The sequence below is a fragment of the Vulpes vulpes genome, chromosome 2, assembly GCF_048418805.1.
Source record: "Vulpes vulpes isolate BD-2025 chromosome 2, VulVul3, whole genome shotgun sequence".
NCBI lineage: Eukaryota > Metazoa > Chordata > Mammalia > Carnivora > Canidae > Vulpes > Vulpes vulpes.
In genome coordinates, this window is record NC_132781.1 from 13690245 (window position 1) to 13717186 (window position 26942).

At 44.5% G+C, this 26942-nt stretch overlaps 1 protein-coding gene across 1 annotated transcript in view; it reads left to right on the forward strand.

Annotated features, from left to right (window-relative positions):
- Nucleotides 1-26942, forward strand: part of PITPNC1 (phosphatidylinositol transfer protein cytoplasmic 1) — a 264181-nt gene that overhangs the window by 213253 nt on the left and 23986 nt on the right. Inside the window, exon 6 of the mRNA XM_025999614.2 lies at nt 4733-4828. Within this exon, the coding sequence (XP_025855399.2) occupies nt 4733-4828 (96 nt within the window). The remainder of the gene's footprint in view (nt 1-4732; nt 4829-26942) is intronic.

The following is a 26942-nucleotide window of genomic DNA, read 5'->3' on the forward strand; positions in this document are numbered from 1 at the left end:
CTTCATACTTAATGTTTATAATGCTTTACAAAAAAGAGAAGATTACTCTCTTTTTATTTGGAATCTATAAGATAATATTTACTCAGGAGATTTGGCTTCTCATTGTAGTATTGCTCAATTCATATCAATAGGAGTTTGTTTATTGAGTGTTCACTGCCTAGTAGGGGTGGGGAGGAGGTTAGGAGAGTCAACCAGATTGGCACTGAAATCCACTGCAGATAATCCGTGAGTGGGCATGTCTCTAGTAATTAATCAAAAATGGGAACATTATTATAGGAGATATAGGGAAAGTACCACAATTAACTCCCAAACCCACCTCCCTTCTCAGAAGGGAACAGCTTCTCCCAAGAAGTTCCCAAGACCATCAAGGTGCTCAGCCACCCTGGTGGAGCTTTGGCTTGATGTATCAAAAGACGCACGTCATCATCAACTATCTCAGCAGATCTCTTATTCCAGCTCAAAGAGCCAGTGGTTTGACCAGAATCCTGGCAGCTACTGCCACTGCTGCTGGGGAAGCCCAGCTATTTTTTCTCTGGGGCCTAACTAACCCTCTGTCTGCAATAGTATTGGCTTAATTCTGGATCATGCCCTTAAACTGAGCATGAAAATTAGATTGTTTCACCCTTGTTACGGCCTCTGATTACACTACATCATGACCACTGCCCCTGTTCTGTTCTCTGCTGCAGCCCCTTCTGAGCACCACCCAAGTCAGCTGGCTGTAGAGTGAAGGGGCAGAGAAAGAAGGGGCCGAAGAGTAAGGCACGGGTGACTAACATGACCCAGAGGACACACAACATTGCAGACATTTTAACTGGAAGGAATTTTAGTGGTCATTTGGGTCTCTTGTTCACAACCTCATTAGGGCCACAGATCTCTTGGATAATCAGATGAAAGTGCTTGAACCCTTGCTCCAGAAAAATACACCTCCCCAAATTTTGGGTACAATTCTGTTTCACAAGTTCCTGGCACCCATCTACCTAATAGAAGGTAGATTTTCATATTCTCCATTTTCAGTGAGAATATGTAGACCCCAAGGAGGAGCAGGGTCTTGCCCAAGGTGACACAGGAGATAATCCAATTCAAACTCAGCTCATCTGATTCCCAACGTAGGCCCTGTCAGCTAATACTGTGAAGTTTCCACTCTGCTGAGCCCTCTTTTGAGAGTGATGGAAAGTTAGGGTGCTTACAACCAAGGAAATAGAATCCTCGGTCATAAAAGGAAACTAAGATCAGTTAGTAATCTATATTCCTGCCTTAGATTCCTCTTTGGAAAGTAAAAGCTAATGCCATCCATTAGTTCAGTAGGTACTTACTGAGCCCCTAAAGAGCATCTCCCAAAATCTCTAACCATTGGGAGATTAATTATTTATTGAAAATTAAAACTCTTTATAATCTCAAGCCTTAAGAGATTTTTCAATCTCAAGCGTCAGAGTGATTTTTTTGTGGCTTTGTTCAAGTGGTGGAAACCCCTGCCCTGAATGGGTGTCTGCAGAAGTGCTTGGTAGTTCATCTTCAATGAAAATTAAGTGTCATGATAACGAAGGAGGTCAGAGTCTGAACTGAAGCAGGGATGTAAATAGATTCTACTGCTACCATGTCCCATGTCGACTACTATTTCTGCTATTCAAAAAAGCAGAAACGTTCCCAGTTTGAGGAGAGTTCCACAACTCAGCTACTCAGGACATACATTTTATAAGTAGCAGGAAGAGAACCAGATTCCAGTTTCATCTTTCTGGAAAGAAGCAGGAAGCACTTTCGACTGATATTTATCTTCCTGGTTGGGTGCCAAGAGACAGCTTTTTATCACAAGAGGAGCCTGCTGGTGAAGGCTGGAGACTTGCCCTGAATCTGAACTTCCCTACTGACTCTCGTGTGACCTCAGGCAAAGCTCTTTACTTCTTCAAGCCTTGGTTTTCTCATCTGAAAAATGAGAATTTTCTCAGCTTGGTTTTCTCCCAGTGTCCTGATGATGTACTTACTTGTTGACTCAACAGAAATGCCTCCTCTTCCTGTCTTTTATAGTCTGTTCTTTCTTTGTAGCAAATACTTTATTCTGCATCAGGGCCTAATCAGGAGGCATAGAGCACACAATTATTTGAACAGGGGGAGTATGAGGAATTATTCAACTTTGATAGGAGTAACTATAAAGATGTAAAGAGAACTCCAGGGGTACCCGGGTAGCTCAGTTAAGCATCTGCCTTCAACTCAGGTCATGATCTCAGGGTTGTGGGATTGAGCCCCATGTCAGGCTCCATGCTCAGCATGGGGTCTGCTTGAGATTCTCTCCTTGTACCCCTCCCTCTACACTCTCTGTCTCCCCCAAATAAAAATAAATAAAATCTAAAAAAATAAAAATTAGAAAAGAAAGAGAATTCCAAAGGGTATCTAAGGCTGACGGAGAATACAGAATGAAGAACAAACTTGGGAGGGGCCCCTCTCCATGGCTGGGGCTGAGACTTCACTGGAGGGTTGTGGTCATAGCCCACTGGATGGTGGAGAAGTAGGCTGGGTCTCCGGGACCAGAGCTGGTCCACAGTTGCTAGGCAGTGGAAATCGGCCCTCTGGGCGCTGGTAAGAGATGAGAGCATTGGGCAGGTGTGTCGAGTCAGAGTGCCACAGCCAATGCAAGCCCTGGAGCGCATGGTGCTACATGTGGAGGGCCAGGGCCCCAAGGTCACCAGGCAGCTAGGCGCTCTGGGCATGCAGCTGAGACAGAGCACCACCACACGTCTCCACTGACAGACTCCACAGCAGGAGAAGATCCCAAACCAGGAAGAGCAGCCCCCTACTTCCTGCTGGGTCCCTCCAGTAAATGGCTTAATGTCATACTTGCTGTAAAAAAGAAGTGCTTCCAGGATCCAGTCCATTATCTCTGAGCAGAGACTAACGGGTTACTTTGCAGCTGAGAGGCGATAATATGATAACCGGTATAATAGGTGATCAAAAATGTTTGAATTAAATTAGGAAAAGCCACACAATCTGTCAGTAACTCCCGTAACCCCTGTTTTTTTCCCCTTATTTCAGTCTCATAAATTTGACCACCAATAAACATCAAACCTCTCTAACTTCTTTTGTAATTTACTCTCTAGAAGCTCATTTCCCTCTGGGATGTTCCATTTTGTTTTGTTTTCTTAATGAGGCACATGTCTTTCTTCTCTTGGCACACACTTAAAAGAGACTCATGTAGAGGAGGGGCAGGGGGAGAGGAGGAGACAGTGGGGGAGAGGGACTCCTGCAAACAACCCAAGACCCAGTATTTCATTTTACAATTGATTTATCCACTCAAACTTGAACTTGTTTCCCCAAATTCTCTCTGTTTCATTTCAAAACCATCCATCTGTCCTTCCTAAACACTGTAGGAGTGTCCCCAAGCACTTGACTTCAAGTGGCAGTTGAAGGAGCTAGAGCTGATCCAAGAACCCCTCCTTCTCTCCCTTTAAGGAAAACACAGTGGCCACCTCAGGTCAGGGTGGGCAGTCAGTCTCCTTGGACAAGTCTGAAGGGTCCAGTCTCTGACCGTTTTCGAAGAAAACAGGCAACAGAGCAAACATCAGACTTGGAAGATAAATACCAGCACAAATATTATTCAGAAAGCTTTTGGAAAGGACCAGTTGTTTCAAGCCCGAGAATCAAACCAAGGAGAGTGTGGCATTGGAAAGGGCCCTGCACATGCGGTCCTGTGGGAAATCATGTTATTAACAGGCACCGAATTTGTGTCAAGACAATATTCTTAGGCATCAACCACCCTGTTCTTCCAAAATATTTCATTTTCTACTGAAGAATCAGATTTAATCAGTGTTCACGGTTGATTTCACCTGCAGGAATTAGCCAAACAGTGAGGTGGGGATACAGCTAAGACGCCTTCCAGGGATAAAGTGGCTTTGCAAACGTAATCTGTTTACCACCCTTCAGGAGGGCTGGGAAGATCATCCTAGTAGATCAGAAAAATGGCCATAGGAAAAACTAGAGGAACTTTATCTTTCCATCAAATTTTATGTATAAGTAGCTGTTTTATTACATATTTCTTTGCAAGTGATGGGCTTTCTGGGGGCAGTGGAACCTACAGTAGATGGTCAGGGCCCCATCTCTAGCTTCTCACTTTCTCCCCAAGCCCTGCCTTCTTACTCCTGCGTGTCCCAAGGAAATCGTGCTCTTCAGTGATCAAGAGCAATACATGTGTTTATTCCTGCATAATGAATTTGTGGGCGATGTTTATTTTCTTCTTTTTGTTTATCTGTGTTTTCCGCCATGAGCATGTGTTGTGTGTGAAGTTAAATATACATAAACATTTTAATGAAAAAAAAAAACCCCACACTTCTCTTCCATAAATCTTGGGTTCCATTACTGCTTGTTGTTGCCGCCTATCTAGCTGGACCCTTTGTATCCTCTTCACTCCCCCTGTCCAGATTAACTGCCAAAAAAATCAGCAGACTTCATTTTTGGAAGAGATTTATTTCTTCGCTCTCGGACTTCTAAAAACAGACCACGTTTTCTTCTACCCCCTCACCAAGTGGTGATTGATGCTACACCTGCCTCTGATGTGCCAAAACGTAAGCGATGAATAAAAGCCTTTCATGATTCTCGCACAACCTGAGGCAGGCAGAAAGCAGCAGCCAGGAGCACTGAGCCATGTGAAGATGCTCCGCGGGGTGTCATTCCGCTTCAGGCGCAGTCGTGCCAGCCGTGGGCACCTCACATCACTAACCTTTGATATGTTGCTCTGCTCTTTCAGATTTTTGACAATGAAGCCAAAGACCTGGAGAGAGAAGTTTGCTTTATTGATATCGCCTGCGATGAGATTCCAGAACGTTACTACAAAGAATCTGAGGTAAGCGCTAAATGGGATGACCTGTGGAAGAGATTCATTCAGTCATTCAACAAATATTTATTAAGTCAGTCCTGACCTGGGAGACTCGCATGCATCTCTGTGTTGATTCAATCTGGTCTCACATCTTGCTGGATTTTTTTAAGGCGAGTCTCAGAATAAAGTTCCTATTCCTCAGGGGCTTGGCTGCCACTCCATTTCCATCTAGATTTCCTGTCTCCCTGCCGCTCTGCCATCCTTCTGGGCAGCACACCATTCACCAGGCCGAACCATCCACCATACTGGCCTCCAACAAACAGCAGCCACCTCTGACTTCCTGTTTTGCCAGGACCTGCGTGACCTGCCTCCCCATTTACATGCCCTGCGAGGGCAGGGCCTGGGTTTTCTTTGTATCTTTGGGGTGTAACACAAAGAAAATGCTCCATCCGTCTTCTGAGTGAATATTGAAACAGCTCATCTTGACACAGAACCTTTCTCTCAAAACAGGAAGCGCCTCCTGCGTTAGGGTTTCTCCTCTTTTTTTTATTTTTTTTTCATTCTTGACTGAGAATAAATTGAAGAGCATATGTTTTTCTACAGCTTCCCCCCTGCCAGGATCCGTTGTTTACCGCAGTCCAACCTTGTTATTTTACTGTTGGTGCAAGTCACCACTGATACCCTGTTAGCACTTTATTAATGGCTGCTGGCGGAACGTGGGTGACCCCCTTGTAAAGGACATCCCCTCGCCGTCCCCCGTGATGACAGCGGATGCAGGGCTATTTTAGTTGTTTAGCAACAGGGCAGCCAATCACAGTATGTTTGGACTCGGGGTCCCAGACTCATCCTTGAGCCATAACACATGGACCTTGACACTCTTCTCCCGGATTCATTAAGGCTGATTTAAGACCTAACTAAATAAACCTGTTGAAAATGAATTCTGCCGATCTACCAACTGGGCTCCCAATGTGGTTCAGATGGTTTTGTTTTGTTTTATTTTTTCTTTTTTCCCTCCGCATTTTGGGATTCTAACCTGGTCTTAGTGAATGCTTAGCTGCTTAATTGCAGGCGTGTGCTCTGCAGCTGGTCCCTTCTTCAAAAGACCCGGAGAGGCTGATGTGAATTACTCTCAGTTTGACTCAAAGGCTGAGTGTTTTAGCGTCATCTGTTTACGCTGCGCACTGCAGCCAACCACGCTCATGAATTTTCAGAGAAACCAAGTGAGATGCTCTCTAAATAACTGGACCTACAGAAGAGGAGGAGAAACTTGGCCTCCCCTTGTCTCATTCTATGGAGGAGATACTTCTGTGGTTTCATAGCAAGTCCACCAATACTTATGGGGCTTCGCTGATACATCAGAGCATCGTGCATCGGGTGAAGCTGGTGCCCCATCACCTCCGAGGCTCCTCGGGCCTGGGTGGGGGCTGCTGTCCAACTTGGGCATCCTGACCACCTGGGGAGCTCAGGCCTTCCGGGTAGAAAACTGAACTAATTTCAGCTCTTCCTCTTAGATTGCTGTGGTGTGATCCTGCCTGGGACTCAGGGACTTCCCTCCTGATTGGGTGGGAAGTTTTGGGATAAATATGGAATACTAATGACAAAATCAACAAGTCTCATTTCTAGTCAGCGGGTGCCTGATTCATCTCCTTGTGCTTTGTGTTCCCAAGAACCAGGACTGGAAAGCTTCTTTTCATTTACACAGACAAGCGAGGAGCTTTTACTTCATTCTTCATAGTCATTCATTTCTCTTGGCCATAAAGTATTCTTTTCTAGATGCAGGGTGTTGTGTTTTTGTTTTTGTTTTAAGATTTTATTCATTTATTCATGAGAGACACAGAGAGAGAGGCAGAGACATAGGCAGAGGGAGAAGCAGGCTCCCTGCAAGGAGCCAGATGCAGGACCTGATCACAGGATCACAACCTGAGCCAAAGGCAGACGCTCAACCACTGAGCCACCCAGGCATCCCTCTGGACACAGTTTGACCAAGGAAGTGAGAGGTGAACAATCATTCATCCAATAAATATGCACTGAGTGTCCCATACTGTATTAAGATGGCCACACGGCAGTGAGCAGAAGAGCCACTAAGAGTCCCTTCTTCCCTTAAGATATTTCCAATCTAGCAGGGGAGCCAACAGTAGAGAATCACATGAGGATAGATAGACTTGAAAGTCACAAGTGCCATAAGGAAGCATGCATGATGCGGAAAGAGACAATGATGGTGAAACTGAATTTCAGAGGATGGAATCCGGAAAGATGTCCTGGAAGTAATAATATACCGACACCTGCAGGATGAAAAGAGCTGGGGGATAGTGCTCCGGGTAGGGGTAAGATCACATGTGGGGACCCTGAGGTGACACACATGAAGAAGCAGAAGAAGGCCAACATGGCAGGAGCAGCAGAAACGAAAGGACAAATGGCACATAGGAGGTTGGAAAGGAGGATGAGGCCATGTTAAGACGCTTAGATTTTACTCAAGTGCAGTGGAAATGCCATTGCAGAAATTACAGCTGGGCATCGTATGATTTGATTTGTGCTTGTAAAAGATTGCTCTGGATGGAGAATGGACTGGAAAGAAGCAAAGTGGAAGTCACTGAGGTCATTATTGGTTTTTCACAGTTTGTGGTGGCTTGAACTGGAGGGCTAGGAACAGATGGTTTGAGGTATATTCTGAAGATAGAATTGACAGGGATTGGTCAGGGACTGGATATGAAGATGAGAGAAAAGCAGATGTCAGCAGATGACTTTAAGGTTTAATGGCTTGGCCAACAGATACAGACAGGAGTGAGAGAAGAGTGGATTTCTGAGAAAGATGGATGGATTTTGTGATGCCAACGAGACATCCAAAGCAAATAGAAATGAGTCTAGAGCTTAGATGAGAGATCCGGGCTGGTGACAAATGTGGGAGTATTTGGAAAACAGAAGATACTTAAAATCCTGGAGATGAATGAGAGGGAGAAAGCATAAAGTACAAGTGGGAAACCAGTTCAGGTCCAAGCATTCGGCAATGGCAGCATTTGGAGGCCAGGAAGAGGATGGGGAGGGCCCAAGAATCTACAAGGAACTGGGCAGAGAGTTGGAGGAAGGACAAGGAGAGTGCACCAAAGGAATGCAGGTTTCAAGAGGAAGCAAGTGATCCGTTGGACCGAGCACTGCCGTGAGGTCCCATAAGGACAAGAATGGAAAACCATCCTCTAGAGCAGTGGTTCTCAACTGGGGGCAGCCTCGCCCCGTAAGGATGCTTCCAGTGTCCAGAGACATTTTTGGTTGTTACAGCATAGGGATGCTACGGGCAACCAGGGATGCTGCCAAACATACTGTAATGGACAGGACAGTCCCCCCTTCCCCAACAGAGAATTACCTGGCCCCTAATGTCACTAATGCGGAGGCCGGGGACACCGTAGGGTGATCCTACCCCAGAAGAAATGGTGACCAGAGATGAATGGACTTGGGATTCAGCTCTACCCCTCAGAGCTGCCCCCATCTGTCCTGGAGTATCAGGGTTTCTTAGCAGCTGTGGAAGGAAAGGGCCCAAGAGGGCTCAGCCTGCACACTCTCCACCAAGTACTGCTTCCCAAAGGATCACAGGCCTACACTGCAGGTACGATTCTTCCTCACTTGCCCTAGCAGTTTGACCACAAAGGAGAAGGCCCAATCGGGAGTGTGCCACGCAGGACTCGCTTGGGACCTCAACCCCGTATCATTAGGCTTCCAGAATCCAGACTGCGTAGGAACTCACATGAAGGGAGAGAAGAGTTTCCTAGGCGCTTTGGGTTGTGTGTCATCAGCCAGGGACTGAGGACAAGGGAAACAACCAATGCAGAAGGCAAACCATTTCCAAATAAATTTCCACCCAGCACCCTGTAGACAATTAACCCCCTCCCCACCACAAGAGTTTTCTTGTAAAATGACTGACCTGCTCATTTTCTGCTTAAAACCCTGCACTGGCTGGGAGGAAGCCCCGTCCCTGAGCAGGACCGTCTGCCTTCCGCCACTCTCTGGTCCTCCCCACCTCGATGCTGCTCAGTGGGGTTACGTCTCCTCAGGAGCCTTGCCTGGGACCCCCACTCACCCACCCACCATGGGCAGAGCATGCTACTTCACACTATCTCACAGGTCTTTCGTGAGCCCCATGAAAACAGGAGCTGGCTGCTTCATCACCGTACCTCCCCGGTCGTACAGCGCCAGCACAGGACAGATGCTCACAAAACGGTTGTTGAATGAATAAGTGAAAGCTGGGGGCCTTGTTTTTTTCCTTCCAGCAGCAACAATTTCAGAGCAAGTGCCATCAAAGGAAATGAATTTGTTACCATTAAGCTAACAGTTGTGAATCAGAGTTCTTTTTTTTTTTTTTTTAATCTGAGGCATACAGCTTTGCAGGCTTTTTCTTCCAATCCATCTTTGTAAGTTGACGATGTCAGCATCATAAATAGGAACACGTTTTCCATGGAGAAAGCTAACGTGCTGGTGGGCTGACTCTGTTCTGAGGTTTTTGATGCTTATGCATTCAGACCAGAGCTATCTGGGTCACCCGTCTCTTCCCAGCTCCGGTCGCGCACACACACCGCTGTCCAGGCCGAGGCAGGGGACCAAAGTGCTTGCTTTTCTCCTTCCATTTCTCCCTGGAAACCTCCGAGCCTCACGGGAGGCAAGAATGCCTCTCTCGTTAAGGTGACTGGAGCTGAGAATTTTCCACTGGGTGCCCTCTGCCTGGCAAAACCCTGTGCCAGCACTAACCAGAGATCCAGAAGGACACTCTGGAGACTCGGGATCAGGTGACAACCCAGTGCTCTCCTTATTCACATTTTGCAGGGATGCTGTTTCCTATCCACAGTGAAGACCTGAGCGCCAACTCCCAAGAGCCTCTTAGCCTTATGTTTTGTTCTCATACCCATTGCGGGTCTCTGCAGGGCAGCGCCTCTGTTGTAGAAAAAAAAAGTGTGATTTCTCAGAAACAGGGAGCACCTCCATTCACCTCAACACACCCCACCAAGGCCCTGGTCCCACAAACCATAGAGCGCTTTGCTCTATGTCACATTAGCACCCCAAAGCAGGAAAGAGGAAATGAAGCCAAAATCTGAGCAGGTCGTACTTGTGAGACAGTTGATCCGTGGGTTCTTTCCTCTGCCAAGAGTTCCATCCCAACCCTTTCATGCTCTGCCAAAGCTCCAAGGTGAAGATCCCAGCGCAGGAATGAGGAACCCCGTACAATATGTCATAGCATGCCCACAGAGGACACAAGCAGGCAGCCCATACCTGCAAAGCTGAGTTGGCAGTTTGGGTGCCCAAGAACAAATCTCAACCCCAAGCCTCTAGGATTAGTCCGGTCAGGACAATTCCAAAGGTCAGGCTTAAAGAACTCTAACTCAGAGGCCATTGGTGTTGTCTGAATATGAAGTCCAGCACTCTGCCTCCTTGATTGACGAGAGACAATGGTATCTCTGTTGGCCTGTCACCCACAGCTCTCTCCCAGGGACACCAATGTGGGGGGCATGTGCCTTCACTGAAAGGAGGAGTGGGAGGGAAATGTAATTACCTGGTGGAGGAAGTTTAGAAGTAGAGGACTTTTTTTTTTTTTTTAATCTTCATTGATTTATGTAAAGCAAAGGGAGGTTTCTAGATCATTGGTTCCCATCCGGAGGCAATTTTTCCTGCCAGGCAGTGTCTGGAGATATTTTTGATTGTCACCTCTTGTGGAGGGGTAGTGATATGCTTATGGCATCTAGTGGACAGAGAGGCCAGAGATGCTGCTAAACATCCTACAATGTGGGGATAGCCCCACAACAGAGAATTGTCTAGCCCCAGATGCTGGTAGTGGCTAAGTCAAGAAACCCTGCTGTAGACCAATCCAAGAAAAGGAAATTTTTTTTTTTTTTTTTTTTTTTGCAAACACGCTAGGGTTTATTTACAAGCTCGAGCTTGGGTCCAAGTATACCCGACACAACAGAGCAGGGCCTTGGAAAAGGAAATTTAGTAAAAACTTATTAGTAGCAAGACTCCTTAGTGAATTTCTTTAGTTTGCATTTATTAAGGGCCTATTGTGTGCCAGGCTCTCCTAGGCATGGAGGCTATAGAGGCCATGATTATGTCTAGTCTCAACTACCCTTTGAACTTGGTCTTCTTTTTACGATAATAGAAATGCCTCTTTCCCTTTATTTGGAGGGATGTAAGAGAAGTCTCCATCTTCCCAGTGATAAATAGAGTGTAATAATTTTAATGGGAAAATTTACAATGTTTTGATCTCAGGTAGAGATGAAGAGAAAGGCTCTCCTAGAAGTGTGGGCCCCTGAAGTGTTATAATTGAATTAGGAAAGTATATGGGAGGTTTCAGGCAGAATTTGATTTGGAGCATTCCCCTCGAGTTAGATGCCAAAGGCGATTCCTTTGAACTCAGTCTCTAGGCCCCTGGATTCTAGAGTCTTCCTGGACCAGCAGCCACTCCATTGGTCACACTGATCTAAACATCTGTGGAATTCGCTCTTCAGGGAGAAGGAACAGAACAAAGAGAGAAACGTCTGACTTTTCCAATGACCGCCAAGGATGAGAGATTAAATGCTGTTTGCTAAGTACTATGGGCTCCAGAAAGGGAACAGAGAGATCAAATGAGTAAATATTGTCACACTTAGTACTCTTCAGTACAAAGTGCTTCATCCAAACTACTCTGCTCCCTCAAATTAAAATAATACCATTTTGGTCTTCATATTGGCTTATTGAGGGTGGCAAAAATTTTCAATTATCTCCAAATGGCCAGGTTTAAACCAGCTGTCGCATGCTGGGTTATGTCATTGAGTTGAGTTTGCTGTTGTGGTGTTATTGTCATTTCCCACTTTTCCCTCTGTCCATCTGTTTCTTTCTGAGAGTAACGCAGCTGTTTTGTGATGGGTTCCAACGCTGGGGCCAGGCGCCCCTGGATAGTAGGAGGACTGACTGTGTATCATCGACATGGAGGGGAGGAGGGACCCTCGGCTGCCCATGTGCTCCCTGGTCCTGGACCCTAACATCACCAGCTGCTGCCTCACAGTACCTTAAGCCCTCCTCCTTGGCAAGGTCTCCCTGAGGCCAGTGTTTTAAAGAGGGGGATACGTTGGGGGGGCGGGGAGACTCTGGAAGTAGCTGGTGCAGCAGATGAAAAGGGAAAAAAGTGGGACACCGTCACCTTTAAGAAGCCCATGATCCAGTTGGGAGGATAAGGTGTCACAACATAAAAGCCTAAGGAACAGCTGGAGGCAGGGGGGAAATGGCTTCACAGCCAAGTGAAGTTTACTCCTCTGAAACTCTGCTCCATCATCACCACATGATTTTAAAGGAGGGTGCAGCTCTATAGGAGTGGTGAAATCTGAGTTGGGCCTTTTAAAAATGACGATCTTTGCTCTTTGTTCCCAAAGTGATATGTGGTCCTTGTAAAAAAAAAAAAAAAAAAAAAAAAAAAAAATCCAACATATAAATAGGTAACATCGAAAAAAACCAAAAACGCCCCAGGATGCCTCATCACAGAGAGAGCCCTTGTTAAAGTTGGTGTTCCTGATGCTTATACTTTTTTTTTTAATTTTTATTTATTTATTTATGATAGTCACACACACACAGAGAGAGAGAGGCAGAGACATAGGCAGAGGGAGAAGCAGGCTCCGTGCACCGGGAGCCCGACGTGGGATTCGATCCCGGGTCTCCAGGATCGTGCCCTGGGCCAAAGGCAGGCGCCAAACCTCTGCGCCACCCAGGGATCCCTGATGCTTATACTTAAAAACGATGCATAAGTAATGTCATTTTTTTTAAGATTTTTTATTTATTTATTCATGAGAGACACAGAGAGAGAGACAGAGACACAGGCAGAGGGAGAAGCAGGCGCCCTGCAGGAAGCCCGACGTGGGACTCGATCCTGGGGCCCCAGGGATCAGCCCTGAGCCAAAGGCAGATACTTAACCACTGAGCCACCCAGGCGTCCCAAGTAACACTATTCTTTTTTTTTAAAGCCCACACTCTTCAACTAGACCACACTGTACCACTTGGCAATGTGCATTTTTTCACTGACAATACAAGCCTGCCATCTTTTTGTGGCTGCACTCGTGTCTCTATCAGGGTTTGTAATGGCTACGTAATGTGCCATCATAGATTGTGCCATATTTTTGCCATTCCTCCTTGGGCAAAGTAAGACATTGAGTCTTATTATTATAGGAAGCATCTCATATGATATCTTTTCTGTGTTGTTCTAATGTTTCTGTAGGTTAAATTCTTTTTTTTAAGATTTTATTTATTTAAAAACTATTTTATTTATTTATTCATTAGTGCACAGAGAGAGAGGCAGAGACATAGGCAGAGGCAGAAGCAGGCTCCCTCAGGGGAGCCCGATGTGGGACTCAATCCCAGGACCCTGGGATCATGCCCTGAGCCAAAGGCAGATGCTCAGGGTGGAAGCAATAATAATCCCAGTGCATATTCGAGGGTCAGTGAATAACTGCCTGACTGAGGTGGAAGGGAAGAGGAACCTTGAATGCCAAGCTAAGGAATTTGGATTATATCCTGCAAGCAGCAGTGGGCTTTCAAAGCAGGGGTCACCAGCTACCATGCAAGGGGACTCCATTTGTGACCTCACCAGAGAGGCTAACTCTCTCAGGGGATGGTGAGGGATGCCAAGAGGTTGGGGAATCCTCCAACTCCATCAGCCTACTTCTTTCCCTTTCCCACTATCCCTTTCATAAACAAGTAGCCTCCAGCCATCTCGACAGGAATAATATTTCATTAAAGAACAGAAACCTCTGAAAGTAAAAAGGCATTAAACAGCAGTCCAGCTCTCAACAGGCCCAGCTACCTCATTTTTAGACCAATAATCAGCAACTCATTCCCTCAGAACAAATAGGTAATCTCTTTAGGATCTCATTTCTTCCAAACAAAAGAAAGCTAGGTCACCAAGTCTTGCCAAAGTACCATGCCTAGTGCTGATTCTTAAAACCACTGCTGTTCTTTTGGCCTAATTAGGTGGAGCTACTGCAATGTTTTAAGCAAAGCCAAATTTACTAGGAAAACAATAATGACCAACTCCATCCTAGAGAAAGGGTTTTCAGCTTTTAATTTTTCAAGGAAGAAAAATATTTTTAACTGCTGCAGTAGTTTGCATGAATGAGGTCTCCCAGAGCTCAGTGCCCATAGTAGTTGCATATCTTACCAATTGGATCTGGTAGTGAAAGGCCAGACCAAGTAGGTCAAACAAAATCAAGGAGAATAAACTCCTCAGTACCAGATCAAAACCAGAGATTCTAAATCTCTGCCAGGAGTGGAGTTGCTGATTGTGGCATGGGATCATTGACTCAATAGAATAAGTCCTTGGGGAAATGGCTCCATGTCCTAACAGGAAGGACTCATCCAAGCAAAACATCCATAAAACAGAGAAACAATTGGGCTTGTTGTAGAAGGATCGCAGCAAAAGATAACCTCTAGAGCCAATGGATGGGGATTCCCACCCATGCTTTCCATGTGAAAATCATTCGACCCTAAGATAAGGGGCCCTGGCTCTGCTATGCCTCCCAAGTGATTATAGTCTTTGCACTGCATCACCACCATTTTTTTTTAAAGGATGTTATTTATTTATTCATGAGAGACATAGAGAGAAAGAGAGGTAGAGACATAGGCAGAGAGAGAAGCAGGCCTCACGCAGGGAGCCTGATATGGGACTTCATCCTGGGATTCCAGGATCATGCCCTGGGCTGATAGTAGACACTTAACTGCTGAGCCACCCAGGCATCCCTCATCACCACCAATTATTGTCTCTTATATCTCTTCCTTCCTTCAAATGAGTAGATAGATAGATGGAGAGATGATGGGATGGGATGGGATGATGTGAAAGGCAAGGCATTAAAATGACTAGCACAGTCCCTGGCACATAGTAAGCATTTAATCAATGTTCCTTCTCCTTACTTGGGCTCTGGCATTGAGCTCTGCAGATGTGTTACTAGGATGATTGCTCAGTAGAAACCACGTGTCTTCAGAAAGTGGCTCCCAATACTATGGGAATTTGTTTGGATATTGCTTTTTACTTGTTGGTGTGACTGAATGGAGAAGAGAAACAGAGGATTGGTTCCAATCACTCTAGTTCCCAGAATGACAGAATACTCTTCGGGTGCTTCAAGCTCCTTCAGAAACTACTGCCATTTTTATTGCTGAGAATTTTTTTTTTTTTTAGATTTTTAAAAAGATTTTACATATTTATTTATTTATTTATTTATTTGAGAGAAAGAGAGCAAATGCAAGAGTTGGGGTTGGAAGGGCAGAGGGAGAGGGAGAAGCAGACCCCCTGCTGAGCAGGGAGCCTGATGCGGGACTTGATCCCAAGACCCTAGGATCATGATCTGAGCCAAAGGCAGATGCTTAAAGGATTGAGCTACCCAGAAGCCCCACTGAATTTTTTGGTTTTTATTAATGGGCTGTTATTTCTTCTGTTATTATGTCACCTGAATTCAGGATGGCATGTGTCTCTGATACTTCACCTCTAAGAAACCTTAGAAGTTACATTTACTATTTGCTGTGCCACCTTCAGGCTGTCTGTGGCAAGGGACTCCCAGGGTGGTGCCCAAGGCAATTTTGGCATCCTATCACTGTCCAACGTTTTTACCAGGTGTATTTTAGAATAACATTAAGGTTTAGAATAACATTAAGGTGTATTTTAGAATAACTTTAAAAGAAGAAAGTAGGAGCCAGAAAGCCCCAGGGTTTCAGCCAAAAGTGAACAGATGCAACCAAGCTCTCCCTCAATTCTATCTCGTGGAGAGAATCTCCCTCTGTACTTTCAAGAAAACAGACTTTAAATCCTCAGCTTGCTCAGGACTTGGATTAGCTGCATCAGACTCTGCTATTTTTAGTTTTATTAAATTAAAACACCAGAACTTCTTAGCCCTTAGAGCAGAGTCCCCAAATTAGGTCAGAATCACCTTGGCAGCTTTAAAAAAAATGCAGATATCTGGACCTACCCTAGTCCTACCAAACCAGATGCAGTAAGATGGGTCCTGAGGAACTATGTGTAACTGTACCAGGTTTGGGGAAAGAGCCTCAGAACAGAGCTTCCCAACCTTTTTCAAGCCATGACACATGTGGAAAATGGTTGGGTTTGATTGGCATATCAGGGAGGAGCTCCTGGTCCAAGATGACCAACCCTTGGGGTCGGATGACCCAGTGTGCTTCTCCAATGGCCAAGAGGAGCAGTATCTTGTCACATCTGTTACTGAAGGTCAGGCAGCTCTACCTCAGAGAGCTCCATTTTCTGTGTCAAGTATTTTGTTTTGTTTTGTTTTTTTAAGATGTTATTTACTTATTCATGAGCACACACACACAGAGGCAGAGACATAGGCAGAGGGAGAAGCAGGCTCCTTATGGGGAACCCGATACAGGATTCGATCCCAGGAACCTGGGATCATGACCTGAGCCAAAGGCAGACACTCAACCACTGAGCCACCCAGGTGCCCCTGTGTTCAAGTTTTTATACCATTTTACTGTTATTTAATTTTGTGGGAGGAAAAGAAAATAGCAAGTAAGCCTGGAAGACCACCTATTTGCTGCTGAAGGGAGAGGTCAGTGCCTTTGAATCTCATTCCATCTATTGGGAATCTGATTCCATCTGGGGAGTCACATCATCTTCCTTGCCAGCCAGTGGTGTTAGTTATAATGTACATTTGCTCAGTTTCCTCCTAAATTGCTTCTGAGCTGGAGACTGGCTTCAGATTGACCCTCATCTAAGTTAACCAGAAAGGCTGATCACTGTCCAGCAGGTCCTTTGGCTCAGTCTTCACCAAGACTTTTCCCAACTGGCTCTCCAAGAATCTGCGGCAACAAGTCTGATGGTGGAGGTCGTATTTTTCCTCTTGAGACCCAAGACTTGACCTGGCAGTTCTCTCCTCCACTTCTATTTTTTCAGACTCCAAGTACAACTGTTGCAGCTTCTGCTCCAAAAATATCCAGGAAAGAATAGGTGCTATTAAGTTGCCTATCTCCATCTTGTATTGTTAAGGGACCCAAAGAAAGACATAGAATTACTAGCTCATTAACTTGAGCCTTAGAAGTTTCAACAGATCGCTCACAGAATTGCTAAACCCAGACCTAGAGGAACAAGAACTTTTGAGGGACATCTTGGTGGCTCATTTGGTTAAGAACCTGCCTTTGGCTCAAGTCATGATCCTGGGGTCAAGCCCTGCATTGGGCTTCTTGCTCAGTGCGGATTCTTCTTCTCACCCTCCTGCTGCCCCTCCTCCAGCTTGCGCTCTTCTCTCTCTCTGTCTCAAATAAATAAATAAAATCTTTTTTAAAAAGCTAGCTTTTGAGAAAAATAAAAGTTATTGCTAAGTTATTTTATTCAGTTTATCCTGAAAATCCAGTAGAGTAGATAGTGTCTCCATCTTATAAATAAGGAAACTGAAGTTCAGAGAATCTTTTTTTTTCTTTAAGACTTTGTTTATTTTAGAGAGAGAGACTCATGGAGGGAAGAGCACAGGGAGAGGGACAAGCAGACTTCATGCCGAGCACAGAGCCCAACACAGGCCTCAATCCCACAACCCTGAGACCATGACCCAAACCCAAACCAAAACCAAAACCAAGACTAGGACAGCTAATGGATTGAGCCACCCAGGTGCCCCAAGACTCAGAGAATCTGAAGTAAATTGCTGGAAGTTTCAGGAAACCTCAATTCAGACCCCAAAGTGTCTAGCCCCAAAGAGTGAGCATCTCCCCACCAAGCTGGCTCCTTCCAGCAGAGCTGGAGGTACAAACAATTGTTGTCTGTCTTTGCAAAACACTCAATTTGTTTCCTGCCTAGTTGTACCTCACTAACCCTGAGTCTCACTAGTCATATAAATGGAGGATTTGGGGGAAAGACGGTAATAGAGAAAGGGCTTTTCTAGTCCCTCTGTTAACCCTCTGGAGGTTTAATGATTTGCTAGAACTCCATTCCCTATGTTTGGGGTAAAATTTCCTCTGTGGCTTTTCTAAAAAATAGTGCACTGGACAAACCTAGTCTGGAAAAAAAAAAACAAAACTACCCTCCTACAACTGGGTAATTGAAGAACCCACAAAAGGAAAAAAACTGTCAAAAAAATGGCATAGCCCCCCTTGGGAAACATTCCTTTTCTCATCCTATCATCATCCCACAATAGTCTTGGAGTTAAATAACCTGCCCAGCTTTACACAGCGAATAGTTGCTACAGCAGAAATTTGAACTCAGGGGGATCTCATTCCAAGCCTTTTCTGTTGCTTCCTCAGTTCTGCTCCACAGAACCTTGGACCCCACAGAGGTGCTTCTGGACCCAGTAAACAATGAAATACGTTGTGTCAAATAATAATTATTGCTATATACCCCCTGGGGATCCACTTGTCACTTCACCTGCTTTATTAGACCCATTGGGATTCCCAATAATATTACATTTGGAAAAATGAAATGGATCCTAAAGCTAAAATAAGTTTGAAATCCATGCTTTAAAAATGGAAATCCTTCATTCATTGCCTTCAAATTACAGATTGATTGGCTGAGCGAACATCTCTATCCTCATTTCTCTTCAACAAGTTGGAGGTCCGCAGGTTTCCCAAAATAATACAGTACATGAAAGGCAAGCTAGATTTAGGGACAGTTAATCCAGTGCTGATCGCTGTTGCCGTGTTGCAACTCATCAAGAATATTTGTTAGTCTATTATGAGCTTTTGATTTATCAAGCTATCCAAGGGCCAAATTGTATATCCTCGGTATGGATCAAGGCTATTCATGCTTCATAGCCTGTGTCCAAACAGCGCTGCTAAAATGAGAGTAAGCAGGAACAATCCACAGCAAGCAGTCCTAGTTCAAAGGCTGCAAACTGAGCCAAATCTGAACCACCCTCCTCTATGGGAAGAACTTGGCTCACCAGCTTTTAGGAGAGCTGATGCCTGACCTCACTGTCACATACGGTAAGAAGGTTTCGGTGGCTGTACCGGTTTTGATTAGGTGATCTTAAAAATATAGGGCCATACGTGTTCCTGCAGAAAAGAACAGGTTAGTGTTATATAACAGGATTTTAGGGAGCCGTCTCTTGTTGCTCTAGAATTGGGAGCCAGGCCCAAACCTGGGGACAAAGGGGTTATGACTCCGCATTCCACAGGCAGCTGCTAATCACTGAGGCCAGGTTCTCCCCAGGGCACCCATCTCTCCTCAGCTCCCAGTCTGTATTTGGAGATGGGGGAGGGGACTTCTCAGAGTCCTTGGGGATAACAATTTTCACCTAACCCCAAAGCCCTGTGAAGAGAGGTTTTTTTTTTTTTAATTAATTAATTTATTTATTTGACAAAGAGGGAGAGCAAGAGCACAAGTAGGCAGAGCGGTAAGCAGAGGGAAAGGGAGAAGCAGGCTCCCCTTGTTACAGGGAGCCCGACAAAGGCCTCCATCCCAGGACCCTGCGATCCTGACCGCCAAAGGCAGATTCTTAACCAACTGAGCCACCCAGGCTCTCCATGAAGGGAGGATTCTAAGAGAATTAATTACAGAAATTGGAACATCTGCAAAAATGCTGTTTGCCAAGCTGCCAACCTACAGGTCCACCCTCAACACTGCCACCCTATGGGCCGGGGGCGAGACTGAAAAGTGGCCCCAGAAGTTTGTAGGGGAACATAAAGATTGATGCCTACTGCCCATCTGGAGATTTCTGAAGGAGAGGGCTTGTGGAAGGAGCCTATGGCAGGAGCCGGGGTGGAAGTGTGGGCGAGTCAATCTGGGAATAGGATGCAGGCATTCCCTGGGTCATCATAGGAAATGAACATAATGGTGTCCTGCTTTAGAGGTTTGTTGTGAGAATTCTGGGATGTTTGCCCTGAGACCTACCATTCATTCCATCAGCGTTTTGTTTTTGTTTTTGTTTTAAGATTTTTCTCAGATTTTAAAGTTCTGTAACCATATGCACCCTGAGGCTGTCTAGGGGTCCCATCCTAAGTCACCCCAAATAGATCTCTTATTATACAAAGATTAAATGGCAAAGCAGATCTCAAGTGCTTGACATAGGCTTTGGTGCACAGCAAGCATCTAATAAACATTAGCTAGTATGTTAGTTTTCCTTCCATCCTTCTCTTTCTTCTGATCACCTCTAGGGATTTTCTTTTGACTTAAACTTCTCTCTCGGTCCTCACAGGTATCAACAGTGGTCACCCTCCCGGCTGGAGACCACAGACTATTAAATTATTCTGTGGTTTGTACTCAAAATTTCCATTCTCGTGGTCCCTCTTCAAGAGAGTTTTGAGTTTCTCTGACACCGAATTATAACTGAGAAGGGCTCAGGACACACACAAAAACACCTCCTCACCGCATCCTCCTTTTTCCCTGCCTTTCTATATGTCAGTTGCACTTTATGAGTCAAGCTCCTTTAAGAGAGTCACTTTGCAGAGAAATAGCACAAATCGCTCAGTGTTTGTGGTACATGCTAGTGCCAAGAGCAAATGCTTTAAAAATAGCACTTTAGGTATTAACTGCTAACAAAGCAAGAATTGGCTGCTTGTGGCTACAATTTGCATTTGGGCTTTTTTTTTTTTTTTTTTAAGCTGATGCATAGCAGTTGACCTTTTAAGTAAAATTTTAAGTCAGTTCTCAAACACTCTGAAAGCTTCTTAGTTTTGTTTTGTCTTATTTCAACCGCTTTTTTGAGAAAGAGTTCAATGCCATGCAATCACCCATTTCAAGTAGAGAATTTGATGCATTTTTGTATATTCATAGATACAGGCAACCATCATCATAATCAAATTTAGAACATGCTCATCACCACCTCAAAAAGAAACCCTGTATGCTTTGGCTATCACTCCCCTACTTTTTTACCCTCAATCCCACTCTAGCCCTAGGAAACCACTAATCTTTTTGTCTCTGTAGATTTCCCAGTTTGAGATCTTTTATATGAATGGGATCCTTTAAAATATGATCTTTTGTGACTAGCTTCTTTGAAAGGTCCATAATTTTGTGCATTCCTTTAGGGTACAAGTTCAAGAAATCTGGGTCCAAATTCAGAGCTAAATTTTACCTGGTTGAGGGGATCCCTGGGTGGCTGCCTTAGGCCCAGGGCGTGATCCTGAAGACACAGGATCGAGTCCCGCATCAGGCTCCCTTGCATAGAGCCTGCTTCTGCCTCTCTCTCTCTCTCTCTCTCTCTCTCTCTCTCTCTCTATCTCTAAATAAATAAATAAATAAATAAATAAATAAATAAATAAATAAATAAATTTTACCTGGTTGAAATGCCATTCACTGGTGGGGAATGAGAATATCTGCATCAATTTGGAGTCTTCAAGACTCCAAGAATGCAGGAAAAAATCTGATAAGTGTTGTTAGTTCATCTCTATTTTAGACTGAGTACTATAGTTATATAATGTAACAATTCCTAGCCAGTTACTGCTTAGCCTTATTTCATTTAACATTTATCAAAAACTTCTAATTTCAATTAATAGGGCAAGCCCCTGTTGGATTTAGTCCTTTGTGGTTCAAGTTGAAAGCATAATTAATCACGGAGATTTTCTATCTCAGTGAACGTTGACTAATAATATTGCCTCTGAGATGCCAGCTGAGCTCCAGCCAGGCCAAGACCTCCTGGAGGCTTCTCCTTGCACCTCCTGGGTGTGAGACTGATTCTAACAAACGCAGGGACACAGTTTCACAAGGGCTGCATTAATGAAAAAGTTCCCTAGCTTCACCTTTGTTCTGTTTTGTCCAAGTGTAAGATGGATGAAGCCTGGAGGTGGGTCACTGGCTCTAGGCAGGGAAGCTTTCCAAAGAAAATGTGCCTGCATGGAAGGGGTGGCCAGTGTAGGAGCCAAGGGCAGGTTGCTCCAAATGTGCCACTTTGGCATTTGATTATTTTAAATAAGTTACTTAAGAATGGGATAACCAGATGATGGACATTAAGGAGGGCACGTGATGTAATGAACACTGGGTATTATATAAGACTGATGAATCTCTGAACCCTACTTCTGAAACTAATAATACATTACATTTTAATTGAATTTAAATAAAAAAATTTATTGGGGAACAAAAAGTTACTTAAGAGACTGGCTGTGCAAGTAGGACACTGGGGCACCAGTCAGTAGAGCATGAGACTCTTGATCTAAAGGTTGTGAGTTCGAGCCCCTCATTGAGTATAGAGATTACTTTAAAAAATTAAATCTTAAAAACAAAACCAAAAAGCCCCCGAGAGCTCTCAGACTCCTCTGTTCCCCTGAAAGCTAGAAATAAATCTCCCTTGTGAAATGTACCCTCCCTGTATCAGGAAGTAGAAAGACATCCTTATCACCAGAGATGGGAAATTCAGGCAGGGCACAGAATGCAGGTATAAACATCCTTGGTTACATTTTTACTAGTTTACTACGCCAATCCAAATTCCGTTTAGAATGCCTTCCAAACAGAAGCTCCAAAGTTAAGTTTTCTTTGTCCTGTCAATTCCTCAAAGATTTATTGTCTGTCTAGAAAGTATGAAAACGGCCTACCGGGGTAATTCTTCAGGTCTCAATTTCATTATTGGCCCTCTGTAAGTGCATAATAAAACTTGGGCGTTTTTTTCTCCTGTTCGATTAGCAAATCTGTCTCATGTAAATGTAATACTTTGTCCAGCTGGGAGACCTTGAAAGGTAGAGGAAGAATGTTTCCTTCCCTTAGCAGTTTGGTCTGTCTGGCCTGGGAGACAGCCCTGGCACCAGCTCACCTCCCTCCATACAGATGGGCTTTAACTAACTACATGGGTCCAATTTGCCATCTGCCAAGCCTGGGGAGTACCAACAGGTTCCGGAGCCAGAGTTCTCATTGTGGATGAATTTAGAAGCCCCCAGCCAGAGGAACTTGCAGCCTGACATGTTCGCAGCCAGCCAGACAGCTGCTGAGCTCTGGGAGCTGTACATGGAGCATTCTGGAGGCAAGAGCATTGCTTTCAGAGAGCTTCCCCATCACCCAGTGGATCCACCTGCAACCAGGGTGAGGTTCAGTGCTCCATGACCCAGTGAGTGAGCAAGCTATGGAAGAGTTAGTCACAGAGGACTCTGTAAGATTTGCCTTGTGAAAATTATGACCAACTGTTATGGGTTGAATTGTGTCCCCCAAAAAAGATATGTTGAAGTCCTAACCCCCAGGACCTGAGAGTGTAACCTTATTTGGAAATAGTGTCTTTGCAGAAGCACTCAAGTTAAAATGAGGTTGAGCGGGCCCTAATCCAATGTGATTGTGTCCTTATAAAAAAAGCCAAAGTGTGGGCAAGTGTGGAATTCATAATATTGGAGATGAAGGTGGATGGAGGTTTACAAACTTCATTTGAAAATAGAGAAATGAAAGTTTAAAACCTAAAAACAATCCAAGTCTTTTATAAAGAATGAAGTAAATCGTATAACAAAGTGTGACTCAGGACCAAAATAATACAGAAGCTGTAGAAACACAAACCAGAAATTTTAAAAATTTAAAAGGTCAGATAAAAGGTCTACTGATGTGTGAACGGGGCAATTTAGATATTTATGTTCACAAACTCAAGTGAGAAAAATGAGTGTTGAAGAAAATGATTTCAAGTGGAATGGATACTGGATATGGTGGGGGGGGGGGGGGTGTTTCGAATATGACCAGGGAGAAAGGTTTGTAGTGACCAGAATATTTCAGATAAGAACCATTGGCTTGATTTTTTTTTTTTTTTTCATCTTCTCATAAAGGCATTCAGCTGGATGTTCATTTGTGGTCTTGACTTTTGATTAAAGGAGTCCTCTGGTAAATCCTCTCCCTTACCTCACTCCCTCTCTTTGAAAGTGTATCCCTAATTATAGGCTATGTATAAGATTTACTAGATGAAATCAGCAGCTGTAGATAGGACACCAGACTTGCAGAAAATCAACCCACTGTTGTCATAAAAAGCCCAATTGTTAATTGCTTCTTTGGCATCTGGGTATAACAAAAACACCCTTTGCTGTTTAATATTGAAAGTAAATACAGTAGAGGGGCAGCCCAGGTGACTCAGCAATTTAGCGCTGAGGCCCAGGGTGTGATCCTGGAGACCCGGGATCGAGTCCTGCGTTGGGCTCCTTGCATGGAGCCTGCTTCTCCCTCTGCCTCTGTCTCTGCTTCTCTGTGTGTGTGTCTCTCATAAATAAATAAATAAATAAATAAATAAATAAATAAATAAATAAACAAACAAACAAACAAATAAATAAATAAATAAAAGTAAATACAGTAGAAAGAACATTGGCCTAGAATTAGGGGAGCCTGGGATTCTAGTCCCCTCCCTGTTACCTGGTGCTTCTGCAGTGTGATCAGGAACCACACATAGATTTTAGCCTCTACATAGTTTGCCGTGCAGACATTACCTTTATGGTCTTACTCAAAGCTGATGTTTGCTGTGAGGCCCTGTCATTCCTAACTGTTTTGGAAATGGGACCCACTAGTGTTCCATGTTTAATATTGCAGGGTCTTGCCTTACTTCTTGGGAAGCTTGAACCTGGAATGTATACGAATATTCTGGAATCGGTACCATTTCAAACTCAGTAGTGGTCAGTCCAAGAAACAAGCTGTGGCTAGTCTGTGAATCAGGATGGGGTGCAGCCAGATGGCCCTGTGGCCTCTCTCACACCCCTTGCACAGGGCCCAAGAGGCATGAAGGCAGCTCAGGCCACAGCCATGGCTTTTACTTCCTTTCCCCACATCCTGTGCCTGGCCCCTTGCTCTGTTTACTGCCTCCTTTATCTCTTACACATTTGGGTTACTGGGGGTTTTGCCCTCCTGCTTTCCTCTGCCTGCTGGTTCTGGAATGTCCTTTGTTTAACTCCTTGTTCACTCAAGAAAGACAACCTCCTCTCAGGTTCTCAAGGGTTTGCCTATACATATTCTGGTCAGCCAAAGCATGGAGGCCATGTCTTTTGAGCCTCAAGATAGTTACTGTCCATGTGCTGACGATAGTACTGCTCATTTACCTTTTGTTGGAAAGTCAGTAGGGGGATGGGGAAAGAAACCAGCCCTCGCTGTTTCACTCCAGTCCCTATATTTTAACTCCGGTGAATTACTTGGCAGCTGTAAATTTCCTTCTTTGTGGCTTTCAAGCATGTGGTTTATTGTATGAACTTTTGATGTGTTCTGCAAAAGAACAAAGCAGCATTCATCCTTTTCATCGATGGTGAACCCAGTTATTGCACCTGTTTTGTAATCCACGTGACACATCGATTTTGTTATCTCTTGCTAACCAACCATCCACTCCAGAATTTAGCTTAAAACAACAACAGTGCATTATTTATCACAATTCTGCGATTTTGACTAGGCTTAGCTGGGCAGATCTTCTGTTCCTCATAGTGTATATTTGGTGTATATTTCAAATCTGAAATATCAGATTTGACCTGTTCAGTCACATGCCTGCCTTCTCGGCTGGAAATGGGCAAGCACCTCTCCCCAAGGTTAGCTTGCGCTTCCTCCCAACATGGTAGTCTCAGAGCAATCAGACCAGGCTTTTTACATTGTGTCCCACTTCTAGTTTCTAGCTTCCCTTGGAGACCTGAACTGACACAGTGTCTTTTCTGCCATTTGCAATTGGTCAAAGCGAGTCCTAGGTCATGCTTAGTTTGAAGTGAGGGGGACAGCCTCCATCTCTTGGTGAGAGGAACAACGTACTGGCACGGAAATGGAAGGAATTGATGGAGGCCGTCTTTGGAGATTTTCTACCGTCATCTCCCTGGTGATACCTCTTGATTTCTTGGTCTTCTCTTTTTATTCTTAATGGCATTATAGGGCATAGGAACATAGGGTAGGCAAGAATTAGTCCCACGGCCTTAAACCATCAAATCTTTCACCAGCAACTCCAGGGTGCTTTGGAAAGGCATTAGTGTCTCTGCCCTCGGCTGCAAGATTGCACATGTTACTCAGATGCTTCTGTGACTGCCTTAGGAAGTACAGTAATAGCTAACATCAATTGAGCACTTGCTATGAGCCAGACCCTGTGCTTGTGACTTTTTCATGTATCATATTATTAAATTAACATCATCTTTCCAGGCCTGTGCATATAATTTCAGTGGCAGTTTCTGGGTTGGTTCAGGTGCTAAAAATACAGCATGACAACATTGGTACCAAAATTCGAAAAGGCTACCCATACTCAAATTGCCAGCCCCTCCCGTCACAGAGCACTTACTCCCATGGGATTCTTTTGATGCGTGCCCTTTTCCTTCTTCTCTGTCAGAATCTCTTCTGTCAGTTTCATATTCTGTTAATTATATATTTGTCCCATTCCAGTCCCTTCTACCCCCAGGTCCAGTGTCTTCTAGTGCAACCAATGCAAATGAGGGACCCTGGGAGAAGGTCAGGGAACGGAAATCGTCCCAAGTCGAGCTGAGTCCATTCCCAGTGGGGGGAAGTGCTCTGTGACTACACACAGACCACACCTTCCAGGCCACACACACACACAGCTGCTGCCCTCCTACACCCCTCAGGGCGAAGAAACCAGGTCAAGGGAGAGCATAATGTAATACCTGGTTCTCTACTGTGCTCACATTGTGCATTTAGTAAACGTGTGCTGAGGATAATGACTATTATAATATTACCTTATGCAGGAGTATGGGCAAGCTCAGAGCTAGTACACACCCTGAAAAATCCTACCAAGGGGGCAGCCCTGGTGGCTCAGCGGTTTAGCGCCGCCTGCAGCCCAGGGCGTGATCCTGGAGACCCAGGATCAAGTCCCACATCGGGCTCCCTGCATGGAGCCTGCTTCTCCCTCTGCCTGTGTCTCTGCCTCTCTATGAATAAATAAGAAAAATAATAAAAAAAAAAAATTAAAAAAAAAATCCTACCAAGGTATCGCACAGTGTGTTTTTATATTGGATTTGTATATTTTTCATAGCTTTATTGTATATAATTTACATAACCCAAAGTTCACCCACTTAAGGTGTATTGTTAAGTGGTTTTTAGCCTCCTTACAGAGTTGTAAGCCATCACCTTAAATCTAATTTTAGAGCATTTTCATCACCCACAAAAGAAACTGTTTCCATAGCAGTCATTCCCCTTATCACCCCCTTCTGCAGCCTTTGGCCACTACTCTGCTTTTTTCTTCATAGATTTGTCTACTGTGGATATTTCATATAAATGGAATTATAGAATGTGGCCTTTGGTGACTGGCTTCTTTCATTCAGTATAGCGTTTTTGAAGTTCATCTGTGCTAGAGCATGGATCAAT